This window comes from Leopardus geoffroyi, chromosome E1, assembly GCF_018350155.1.
Source record: "Leopardus geoffroyi isolate Oge1 chromosome E1, O.geoffroyi_Oge1_pat1.0, whole genome shotgun sequence".
NCBI lineage: Eukaryota > Metazoa > Chordata > Mammalia > Carnivora > Felidae > Leopardus > Leopardus geoffroyi.
The window spans coordinates 27,808,920-27,821,921 of record NC_059330.1 but is presented as its reverse complement, the minus strand read 5'-3'; the positions used below and the strand labels follow the sequence as shown (position 1 = coordinate 27,821,921).

At 38.3% G+C, this 13,002-nt stretch overlaps 2 protein-coding genes across 3 annotated transcripts in view; one reads left to right on the top strand and one right to left on the bottom strand.

The window, feature by feature from the left end:
- The window catches only part of PPM1E (protein phosphatase, Mg2+/Mn2+ dependent 1E), a 227,793-nt gene extending 220,629 nt beyond the window's left edge, over positions 1-7,164 (top strand). Inside the window, exon 7 of the mRNA XM_045488214.1 lies at positions 2,002-7,164. Coding sequence (XP_045344170.1) covers positions 2,002-3,059 — 1,058 coding nt within the window. The 3' untranslated portion in view covers positions 3,060-7,164. The remainder of the gene's footprint in view (positions 1-2,001) is intronic.
- The window catches only part of TRIM37 (tripartite motif containing 37), a 137,262-nt gene continuing 128,896 nt past the window's right edge, over positions 4,637-13,002 (bottom strand). For both annotated transcript variants that reach the window (XM_045488211.1, XM_045488207.1), the window contains one exon: positions 4,637-4,897. In XM_045488211.1, coding sequence (XP_045344167.1) covers positions 4,894-4,897 — 4 coding nt within the window. In that variant the 3' untranslated portion in view covers positions 4,637-4,893. The remainder of the gene's footprint in view (positions 4,898-13,002) is intronic.

The window sequence follows — 13,002 nt, the reverse complement described above, 5'->3', positions numbered from 1 at the left end:
GGGAAGATGGTTCTGGCTACTGTATGAAAAAGACTAGTTTCTTATCTTTTATCTGTTTTTCAAGGTATCCCATCATAAGACCTGCTGAGAGGGCACGTGGCCCACACTGGTCCTAGCGGTTATCGCTAGGGTTCCTACTGAGCTTTCTGGGCCTATGTGAGGATTAAACAGGGATGTGAAATGTTGGAGAGGACCTTACTTATAGGAGAGAACCTACAACAAATTATGAGAAAGAGTAATGACAGAGCCAGATCACTTAAGTATAATTATCTTCATTTTACCATCCCCTAGTTACAAAGTCATTTTAGTACTTCATCAGTACCTAATGAGGGTTTGTAAGTAACAAAGGTAGGGTTGGGACCCAGGCAGTCTGACTCCACCAAGCTGTACTTTACAAATGATAAAATGTTTTGTAAATTTTAAAATTTTAACTGTTTCCTAATATAGGAGTTATTGCTAAATACTGTTTCCTATGTACAGTAGAAAATGAGTATCCCTTGTTGTACTAATAAGCGATCCTGTGTTATACTTAATAGGCTAAGGACCCTTTGGCTAGGCTCTCTCCCAAGTACCTAGAGGAAAACAATAAATATAGAGAGAATGGATCTGGAAGTGCTCTAGATCTGAAAGACCCAATGTGCATTGTAGATGATTAATTTTCTCAGTAGTCTGGTGATAGACTGGAGACCATGAGCCCACATTAAGCTAAGTTTCTGTCTCCACTCCAAGCACTCCATATATAGCTATGCATCATTCCTCAACAGTTGTCTCTGTCTTTGTTAATGCTATTCCTTCTATCAAGGGCTCTTCTATGCCTGGTGATAACTAACTTCAAGGCCCAGTTCAAATGTCATTCTGTAAGTGGATGAACTATTAAATAAGAGAAATAATGGCCCAGTAGGGCTTTGGGGGCTCTCACAGTGTTCATAAGTAGAGAATGAACAATAGCAATAAAGGTGGCAGGGGGAGGGGGTTCGATCAAAGACAAATGAAGAAAGCAAAAATACTGTAGTCCCTGAAGATGAGAGAAATATGATTATGTTTTCCAGTTGTTCTCTAGAAGTTACAAGTAAAGCAGCTTTAAAAAGCAAAAAGTGGGGCATCTGGGTGGCTTAGTCGGTTAGGCAGTTATCTTCAGCTCAATGATCTCATGGTTCATGGGTTCAAGTCCTATGTTGGGCTCTGTGCTGACTGCTCAGAGCCTGGAGCCTGTTTCAGATTCTGTGTCTCCCTCTCTCTCTGTCCCTCCCCTGCTCGCACTCTGTCTCTGTCTCTTCAAAAATAAATGTTTAAAAAACTTAAAAAAAAAAAAAAAAGCAGAAAGTAACTAAATAAGTAAATAAATAAATAGCAGAAAGCAAACCAGATTGGGAACCAAGAGGCTGACATTCTAGCTCTCATCTGAATCTTGGGATGACTTTTCCTGGCTTAAGGGAGTTGACTTGATTTTTAAAAATCCCTTGTAACTCAAACCTTTCTCTGTGCTAGCAGCATAAAGCTATTACTTTGAAAACAAAGAAAATGTAAGTGTTTAATGAAGAGTGATCACAACTTTGGTTTTTTTTTTTTTTAATGTGGACTTGTTCTCAAGTCTGTTAAGTCAAATTTAACCACTAATAAAAAAAAAAAGGCAGATCTATCAATAAACAAAATGTTCCTGTGTTAAGACTGAAATTTTTCAATGCAGCAAAAAATTTAATTTGACATTTGTTGCCATGCTCAGCTAAGCCTAAATCATAGCTAGAGGCACAAGATTCAGAGTATAATAAGCTAGCTAAGTAAGTAAGCCCAGTGAATGGCAATTATTTAACAGAGAGTAAGGAGTGAGCAGCATCTGATTAACAAAGAATTCAAGTCCTCTATTTTATCTGAAACTAGTTTATAAATTCTTTCCAGTGTATTCAGATCACAATCCAGTAAATTATGATCAGTCACAGCATTGGCCATAAACATTCCTATAAACATACAAGGTAAATTTGACCTACTTTTTAATTCCCACAGGAGATGCTGAACATAAGCCATATATCTGTGGGGATGCAGATTCTGCCTCTACTGTTTTGGATGGAACTGAAGACTACCTCATTCTGGCCTGTGATGGCTTCTATGACACCGTGAACCCTGATGAGGCAGTGAAAGTTGTGTCTGACCACCTGAAGGAGAATAATGGAGACAGTAGCATGGTTGCCCACAAATTAGTCGCATCAGCTCGTGATGCTGGGTCAAGTGATAACATCACTGTTATTGTGGTATTCCTGAGGGACATGAACAAAGCTGTAAATGTTAGTGAGGAATCAGATTGGACAGAGAACTCTTTTCAAGGAGGGCAAGAAGATGGTGGGGATGATAAGGAGAATCATGGAGAGTGCAAACGCCCTTGGCCTCAGCACCAGTGCTCAGCACCAGCCGATCTAGGCTATGATGGGCGTGTGGATTCATTCACTGATAGAACTAGCCTGAGCCCAGGGTCCCAAATCAACGTGCTGGAAGACCCAGGCTACCTAGATCTCACACAAATAGAAGCAAACAAACCTCACAGTGCCCAGTTTTTGCCACCAATTGAGATGTTTGGTTCTGGTGCACCAAAGAAGGCAAATCTTACTAATGAGCTAATAATGGAGAAAAAATCAGTTCAATCATCACTGCCTGAACAAAGTGGTGCTGGAGAGTTTCCCTCTTTTAATTTGGGTTCAACAGGGCAGCAGATATACAGAATGGAGAGCTTATCTCCTGTCTGTCCTAGGTTGGAAAATGAACAGTTCAAATTCCTGGGAAAGAGAGTTTCCAGATTGTCTCATTTACGCTCTCATTATTCAAAGAGATGGTATGGATTCAGGTTTAATACAAAGTTGTATTCATTTATGTCTGCTCAAGAGCCTTCCCACAAAATAGGCACTGGTCTGTCCTCACTTATTCGAAGTGGGAAGAGAAATAGGATGTTAAGAAGTTTTCTGCCATGGAGGCAAAATATTTGGAAAGGATACAGTGCCAACATGATGAGGAAGCTCAGAAAGAGTAATGATATTCCAGACCCAGGTCTTCCTTGGAGCTATAAAATATAATACTTTCTCTCTTTAAAGTAGGCTAGCTAGCTCTCCCCCAATAAAAACACCACTATCAGAGTAGAAACAAGGTAGACATTTCTGAAATATATGTGCTTCATTATGAAACCATGGACGGCTCAATTCTTAAATGTAAATAGATCTCTAGAAAACCCAAAAGTGTTTTCAATCTAAAAAAAAAAAAGTATTGGCGGTTTCACTAGCAAAATTATACAACTGGTCCCTGTGATGTGTCTCCACACCTACATACAATCCCCACTTTACTACCCTTCACATCACTAGTGGAAGCTTGTGAGTTATTTTAGTCAGGATATCTAATGTTGAAATCTGAACGCAGGTGATATCTGGTTTGATGTGCCTAATATATCTATGGGAAGCCTAATGCAGAATTAGATTTAACTGGGGGATGTTCCTTAAGACTGGGGACTGTGAGGGAACCCCTCCCCTCTTTTTTTTGGTTGGTAAAAGACTAAAAGCCATATGGGTTTTAATTGGTTACAGTGAAAGCATAAAACTAGTATAAAAGTGTCATATTTTCAGACTTGTGAGGTGGTATACAGTCAAAAAGATATACTGATTTTTTTTTCCTGTAACATAAAAGATTATGAAAATTTTCTGAATTAAAAAGTATTTCCTAGGGCTGTGTAGCTATTTGGGAGTTTCATAACCTGTTATGGTGCTTTTGGCAGAATTTTTATTATTTGTCATTTTAGACTGCTGTCAACTGGTTTTAACCTATGATGCTAATATGTTTTTCACTGTACCTTCATCTCAGGAATAAAACTGATTTAATGGAGATGATGTTAGGTACAAATATACTAGAATCAAGTTACCATTTAAAAAAGAAAAACAGTATTTCTATTTTTTCTGCCTTTTTTTAAGTTCACAGACAGCAAAAGCATACACTACTACAAAAATAAAAACTGGTTTTGGTGAATGAAAAATACTGGTTTTAACTTCTCTAAAATTGTTTTCCCCAAGGGAATGAAATAATTGGTATGAAAGAGGTTGAAAGCACTGCCCAAAGTCAGCCCAGAGAGGCCAAGTGCAAAGGAGAAGGCAGAGAACGGAGACTGAGGTCTATCTAGTTACGAATGGAGAATGCTCCAGAGTCCTGCTACATGCAACTTCAGACTGCAGAGAGGACATCTTTCTCATTTCAGTATAGTTACTTATATTTGATAATTTGTCTGTTTTGCCATTTCTGTAGTTTCAAGCTAGAAGCATATCTTTAAAGACAGCAAATAAACTAATAAGCAGATTCATTCTGTGAAGCTGCCTCTGATTCTCTTGAGAATCATGAATAATACCACATGACCTTTTACCTTCCCCTAGTCAACCGTGGACCAGCCATACCATGGACAGGAGCTGCCCACTCACATATAACACTGGGAGGCACCAAATGTTCTTGCTGAAAAATGTCCACTGCCTGTGTTTTTTATAGAATAATACTGTTACTTTATGTTCCTCAGACCCATAATGGAGGACTCAGATTCCTAGATTTTAAAAACAAAGGACTGCAGCGTATTTTGGATGCCAGTATAGCTATATCAAATACATAAAAACTTCAGCAATGATCAGATTGTTAATCTATACATTTTATTTTTAAGAATTTGTAAGATTTTCAGTATTTCTCTTGAAGTCATTTATTCTTTTCTCAAGTCTTCTGACACGTGGCTAAAAAGGAGGAAGTAAACATGGCTCCAACTATAGTACCAGAATTTTCACTAACCTGATGTTTACCCCCATATACGGACCTCACTCACATCTGTCACTTTCTGAAGCCTAGATCTTGTTAACAACCCATCAGGTGAAGAGTCACTTTCAAATCAAATTATCTAAGGAAACAAGAAGACAGGCAGCAGAGTATTGGTACACATTATAGTCCAAAGCACTTACCTAAATTAAAAAAAAAATTTTTAAGATTTTCTGTAGTTGTCCATTGCTACTTTGTTTGATCAGAATAAAGAAGGTGAAAGGAAAGAAGATACAAATGATAGATTTTTTTCAGTGGGGAAAAATGGTTGGATGAAACTCGGATGACTAGACCACACTTTTAAGGGTCTGAATTTTGTAGATCTGACTATATAAGCAGTTCCATTTTTCATACCAGTAGCCCTCTAGAAAATAAAGCCGAGTAGTTCTAGTGTGGTCAAGTTATAAACCAATATTGTGAAAAATAGCAACTCTTCATTTGTTCACAACATGCATATTTATAGAGTAGTTAGGTGACATTTGTAAGGTAAATCCTTTAAAATTCTACATTAAAGTAGTGGTTATTGGTATGATATATGCTGCTCTTGATTCTATAAACTAGGTAAAAAGCAGTGCTTTGTGAAATGCAGTGTTATTCTTAATGCCACTGGTGATAGAAAGTAGTTCCCTTCAGTTCAAATCCTGTGCCCTTATTTGCTGCTTGCTAATGTAAGCAATAAGTACCCCTCTAACTAATGGTATCTACACATTCTGTAACTTGTATTTAATGATGGTGTATCTGGTGATTGTAAAAATATTAGATATAAAAGTATATATAATATATATTAACTGTTAATGCTGAGGTAATAGTCTGTGAATTATGTGTTTTGTACTTTTAACTGTGTAATTTAGTGGTGGTGAAAATTCTACACTCAGTCCTTCAGAGTGACAGTATCCCTTTTTCAATTTAACATGATATGCATCAATTTGTTTGCCTGCTAAAGTCTTGTTAGAATAGGAAATAGTAAAACAAATATAAACAAGAAAGTGTAGTACTTGTTAGGGAAACAGACTTCAGGTTACCAAATGAAGTCCTTACAAACTCCTTGTACATTCACTGTGAGTTTCAAAGGGAATCAGTCCCTAAATTTAGGGTTTCCTTTGTTCACTTTCTAGATGTGTACTTTTGAGGGATATCTGAGGTTTAGCAACATTACAGCACCAAACACTGGGGCTATTAATCCCATTTATATCTGTGCTAAACAGGATGGTGGAAACACACATGTATATACCTTTACTTTACCTAGAAGTGCCATCCACTGTCCTTGAAGTAGTAAGATTAAAGTTACTATTGCATTTAAGTAGGAGGATCCTTGAAAGTAACACCTTTTCCAAGGACAGTGTCAACAATGTCAATGTCAACACTGAGTCTGATTCTGACCACATTTATAGTGGTATAATGTCAACGTGGTGGTATAGTGTCACGCTGTATCTTCATGACAACCATACTCCATTGTTGGAACACTGTGCCAGTAAAAAGTGCAACATCCGATGGGCAGATGAAAATGATGCATAAAGAAGTTCAGTGTTTACAGATAAAACTGCTGTGGTTCAAGTACTTCTCCATCAAAGGCTTGCCAAGGCTTTGTGAGAAAGTGATTTGTAAATTATTACTTTAGTGTTTAAACATAATTTATTCACTCAATGACCATTCTCGCCTACGCAAGGCCACGAAGGGGGATACTATATAGTTTCGGTCACATCGTAATTTTGGACACTTTTTCTTTGAGTCTTAAATTAGCAAAAGAACATACTTTTTTCACCTTTTAAAACCATGTGATATATTAAAGGATAAATTACCCACTCTTCTGTTCTAACCTGTGAATAGCTTAAATGTTTTTCTTCAAAACAAGATACCACCAGTATTATCACATGACTATTTTCCAAATGGTACTGTGTTGAAAAGTAATTGTTACTTCATCTTAGCAGTATTTTTTATCTTCTATTTTGAAGACTATTGTATTAATTAGAAAATAGGAAATAGGGAACTCCAGATTGACACAGCAGTTGTTCTGGAAAAGGAAATACTTTAATAAACTCTGATGTATTAGATAATCCACAGATACATCATTGTTAACTCTTACTCTAGGTGCTCTTTGATGAGAGACAGGCTTTGTTCCCTTGTTCATGACATTACTCTGCAAAGAATTCTCTATGGAGTGAAGCGAATGAAGTGAATCATTTCTTACCAAGTAAATTTAACAATTTACAAACCTGCTCTACAGCTCACTTTTGAGTTCAGTTGTAATCATGAGTGATCCTTCATATTTTATTAAAACTATTCATTCAGGTTAAGACATATGTGGAAATATTGCCAATACCTTAATAAAAACCCAACAATTTAAAACCACTAGTCATTTGTCTTTTTATTCAAAGGAAAGATAAGTTATTTATTGCTAAGGTTAATCATAGCAACGAAGAACCTCAAACCAAGCACATACTCCTAACCAAGATTAATTCAGACTCTGCTATACAAGTCTAATAAGCAGGAGGAAAGGCCTGCTGTGTTTAGGTGTAAAAACAATTCTCCAAACTATCTACTGCCCTACATATGATATGTCACTTTCAACAAACTATACAGAACCATATGAAAAAAAAAATGTATTCTGAAGAGTGAAGCAATCATCAGAACCAGCCACCCTTAACAGCCAAAGCAGTCTTGAGAAAGAACAAAGCTGGAAGTATCACAATCCCAGATTTCAAGCTATACTACAAAGGTGTAGTAACCAAAACCAGTACCGTACTGATACTGGCATAAAAATAGACCTAGTGATCAGTGGAAGAGAACAGAGCAAGCCCAGAAACCCAGTCGATGTGTGACAAAGGAGGTGTAAAATTATACATGAGGGAAACATCAGTCTCTTCAGTAAATGGTGGTAAGAAAACTGGACCACAGTCACTCTTACATGGTACACAAAAATAAATTCAAAATGGATTAAATACCTAAATGTGACACCTGAAACCAAAAACAAAACCACACCAAAAACCTAGAAGAAAACATACGCAATAATAATGTCTTTAACATGAGCCTTAGCAACATTTTTCTAGATCTGTCTCCTCAGGCAAGGTGAACAAAAGCAAAAGTGAACTACGGGGACTTCACTAAAATAAAAAGCACTTGCACATTGAAGGAAACTATCAACAAAATGAAAAGGTAACCTGAATGGGAGAAGATATTCACAAATGACATATCTGATAAAGGAATAATATTCAAAATATATAATGAACGTACACAACTAAACATCAAGAAAACATTCTGAATAAAAAATTGGCAGAGTACCCAAACACATTACAAAGATGACATACAGATGGCAAAGACACATGAGAAGATACTCCGTTATCACTCATCATCAGGGAAATGCAAATCAAAACCACAATGAGATATATGACATCAGAACAGCTAGTATCAGACAAGAAATAACAAATATTGGCAAGTATGTGGAGAAAAAGGATCCCTCATGCACGCTGGGTGGGATGTAAACTGGTATAGCCACTGTGGAAAACAAAATGGAAATTCCCCCAAAATGAAAAATTGGGTGCCTGGTGGCTCCATCAATCAGTTAAGTGTCTGACTTGATTTTGGCTGGGGTCATGATTTCACGGTGGGTTTGAGCCCTGCACTGGGCTCTGCGTCATGTGGAGCCTGCATGGGATTCTCTGTCTCCCTCTCTGTCTCACCCTTCCCTGCTCGTGTGCGCACACTTGCACGCTCTCTCAAAAATAAACTTTAAGAAAAAACTAAAAGTTGAATTACTGGGGTGCCTGGCTGGCTCAGTTGGGAGAAGTGTGTGACTCTTGATCTTGGGGTCATGAGTTCAAGCCCCACAGTGGGTGTAGAGATTACTTAAAAAAAATAAAATATGTAAAATAGAATTACCATGTGATCCAGTAATTCCACTATTGGGTATTTACCCAAAAGAAATGAAACACTAATTCAAGAAGATACATACACTCCTGTTTGGTGCAGCACTATTTACAATAGCCAAGATAGGGAAGCAACCCAAGTGTCTGTCCATTGACAGATGATTGGATAAAAAAGATGTGACACCCACACACAGGAATACTACACAGATATAAAAAGGGTTGCAGTCTTGCCATCTGCAATAACATGGATGTACAACGGATATCATGTTAAATGAAGTAAGCCAGAGAACAAATACCATATGATTTCATTTATATGTGCAATCTAAAAATCAGAAAGCAGAAACAGACCCATAAATACAGAGAACTGACGGTTGCCAGAGAAGAGGGTAGTATGGCCATCGGTGAAGGGGAGTGGGAGATTTAGGTTTCCAGTTATGGAATAAATAGGTCACAGGGATAAAAGGTACAGCGTAAGGAATGCAATTGGTGGTATTGTAATAGTGTTGTATGGGGACAGATGGTAGCTCTGTCACTTGTGAACATACAGCATAATGTATGGAGATGTTGAATTACTATGTTGTACACTGTGTATCAACTATATATCAATTTAAAAAATACACAACTCTGGGGCGCCTGGGTGGCGCAGTCGGTTAAGCGTCCGACTTCAGCCAGGTCACGATCTCACGGTCCGTGAGTTTGAGCCCCGCGTCGGGCTCTGGGCTGACGGCTCAGAGCCTGGAGCCTGTTTCCGATTCTGTGTCTCCCTCTCTCTCTGCCCCTCCCCCGTTCATGCTCTCTCTCTGTCCCAAAAATAAATAAACGTTGAAAAAAATAAAAAATAAATAAATAAAAAATACACAACTCTGAAACAAAAACAAAAAAGAAGCACTGACTTCTGTGGGCAGGTTAAGCATCCAACTCTTGATTTTGACTCACATCATGATCTCATGGGTTTGTAGAATTAAGCCCTGCATCAGGCTCTGCAGTGGCAGCATGGAGCTTGCTTGGGATTTTCTCTCTCCCTCTCTCTCTCTGCACCTCCCTACCCTTGCACTCCTCAAAATAAACAAACATTAAAAAATAAAAAAGGAAAGGAAAGAAGAAGCAGACTGATAGGACAAAGATTTTGGGACAGAGAATTCAAAATAATTAAGGCTAGGGGTGACTGGGTGGCTCAGTCAGCTAAGCATTGGCTCAGGTCATGATCTCACAGCTCATGAATTCAAGCCCCGTGTTGGGCTCCGTGCTGACAGCTCGGAGCCTGGAGCCTGCTTCGGATTCTGTGTCTGCCTCTCTCTCTGCCCCTCTCCCACTTGTGTGCTCTCTCAAAAATAAATAAACGTTAAAAAAAATTTTAAACTATGGTTAATATGTTATGGAAATGGTGGACAACATATGCAAGATCTTATAAGTGGTTTTAGCAAAGAGAAACTATAAATAAAAATGCTAGAAATGAAAAGTACTGTAATAGAGATGATGAATGCTTTTGACTGGCTCATCAGTGGATTGAACAGTGCTGAGGAGAGATCAGTAAACTTAAAGATAAATCAACGTAAATTACCCTAACCGAAACACACACACACACACACACACACACACACACACACACACACACAGAGTGAAGGAAAAATGAAAACAAAATAATCCCAGAAGAGAACATATAAGAGCTGTGGGACAGTATCAGTCTAACATATGCATATAATTGGAATCCTAAAAGGAGAAGAGAAAGATAGGGCAGAAGAAATATCTGAATTAATAGCAAGAAAACTTCCAAAAATTTAAATCACAGACATCAAACCGTAGATCCAGGAAGCTCACAGAATACATAGCAGGATAAATACTCGAAACACACACCTAGGAAAAACAAATCTCTTCCAGATGCCTTCACTGGTAAATTCTACCAAACATTTAAGGAATAAATAACACCAATTCTATAATTCTCTTCCAGAAAAGATTAATTTTTTAAGGTCAGCATTACTCTGATACCAAATAGGATGAAGACAGAAAAACTATACATACCAATATCCTTCTTGCATATAGATGAAAAAATCCTCAGCAAAATATTAGCAAAACCAGTATCACTTATTAGAATGGCTAAAATTAAAAAGTGCTGACAGTACCAAGTGTCTGTAAGATCCAACTAGAACTCTCACATATTGCTGTTAGTAATGTAAAATGGCAGTGCCACTTCTGGAAAAGTAGGGATTCCAAGGATACATACTCTTTGGAATGTCCTGAATGACCCTCAGGTTTGACAATTGCTAGAACAACTCATAGAACTTAGGGAAATACTTACAGTTTTATTATACAAAAGATCAAAACCAGGCAAAAGAAAAGATGCATACAGTCAGGTCTAGGAGAGTCCCAATGTGAAGCTTCCTTGTGACCAGAGCATTTAAAAAAATCTTTTTTTAAATGTTTTTATTTATTTTTGAGACAGAGAGAGACAGAGCATGAGCAGGGGAGGGGCAGAGAGAGAGGGAGGGAGACACAGAATCCCAAGCAGGCTCCAGGCTCTGAGCTGTCAGCACAGAGCCCGACGCAAGGCTCAGACTCATGAACTGTGAGATCATGACCTGAGCCGAAGTCGGACGCTCAACCGACTGAGCCACCCAGGCGCCCCACCAGAGCATTTTATCTTCCCGAAACAACTATGGATGACAATACAGAGTACTGCCTACTGGGGAAGCTCATCTGAGCTTCAGCATGCAGAGATTTTATTGGGATTTCATAAAGTAAGCATGACAGACTCACTGGCAATGAGCCTGAACTATTCAGGCTGATATCAAGTGACTATGAACCCCAATCCTCTAATCACATGATCAGTCTTTCTAACATGCCAGCCCCCATCCTGAATTATCTCATTAGCATAAGCTATCAGGACCCACCATAAATAACAAAGACAATTCTATCACTCAGGACATTCCATGGAGTATGCACCCCAGGAACCAGAGACAAAGACCAGCCAGATCTTTATCACACACTCAGCAATCCCATTCCAAGGCACATATTACTCTAGAGGATGAAAACTCATGTTCACACAAAAATCTACACACAAATATTTATAAGATTCATAATCACCCTAAACTGGAAATAACCCAAATGTCCTTCAATGGGTAAATAAACAGTGGTATGCCCATACAGTGAACTACTACTCAGCAATAAAGGAAGTGCTGATTCATACAACCCAATGCATTTTGCTAAGTGAAAGGCTATGGCACTCTGGTAAAGGGAAAATTAAAAGGACAGAGAACAGATCATGGTTGCCAGGAGTTGTGGGGGGCAGTGGGAAGGATTTACTTAACACAAGGGAACTCTGAGGGTAACTGAACTGTTTTATGCAGTTACTATGGTGGCAGATACACAACTCTGTATTTGTCAAAACCCACAGAACTGCACTGTACCACAAAGACTAAATTTTAATGTATGTAAATTTAGAAATCAACCAGGATATGTGGGGAGGACAAAATACAGACTATAACAGATGAATCTTACTTTATCACAAATGAATCATTTAATCACACTGAAGAGGATGGTGCAGAAAAGAATGAATGTAACTCTGAATCTTAGGACCTAAATAACTTTGGGAAAGTGACAGGATACTGAAGGCTAAAAACAAAAAACTGTAAACCAGCACTGCCCTGTAGTTGGTAAACTTGTTCCTCACAAAGGTATAGGTAGGTCAACAGTTCTGAAACTACTTAGTTTATATATTACAGTTAAACAAGTAAGTATATATAGTGTAGCTGGGCCGCCTGGGTGGCTCAGTTGGTTGAATGTCCAATTCTTGATTTCAGAGCTCAGGTTGAGATCTTGTGATTGGTGGGATCAAGCCCCACATTGGGCTCTGTGCTGACAGTGCAGAGTCTGCTTGGGATTCTCTCTCTGCCCCTCTCCTGCTCACACACACACCCTCTCTCGAAACCAATAAATAAACATTTAAAAAATAAATATACTATAGGTAATGAGAGGCTGTTAGAGAAAGCTATAATAAAAGGGAAGGCTATAATGAGCACTGTGGAGTTGGGACTGGTGTTGTAGGCATCAATTACAGACTCATGATTTATCTTCTTAAAACATATTTGCATATACATACATATACAAAGACATAGAGATGTTCGCATGACTAAGTATACAGGTGGTTTCCTATTCTCTCCATTGATAAGGACTAGAAGCAGTGACACTCCAGAAACAACACACACACCTTAACACTCCAATCTTACTTTTTAAATACCACTGTCCATAAAAAGAGGCAGAGGAAAGACAAGATGAGCCTGGAGCATCTTGTGGGGGGAGAAGAGGGAAAGGAGGAGGAAGGAACATA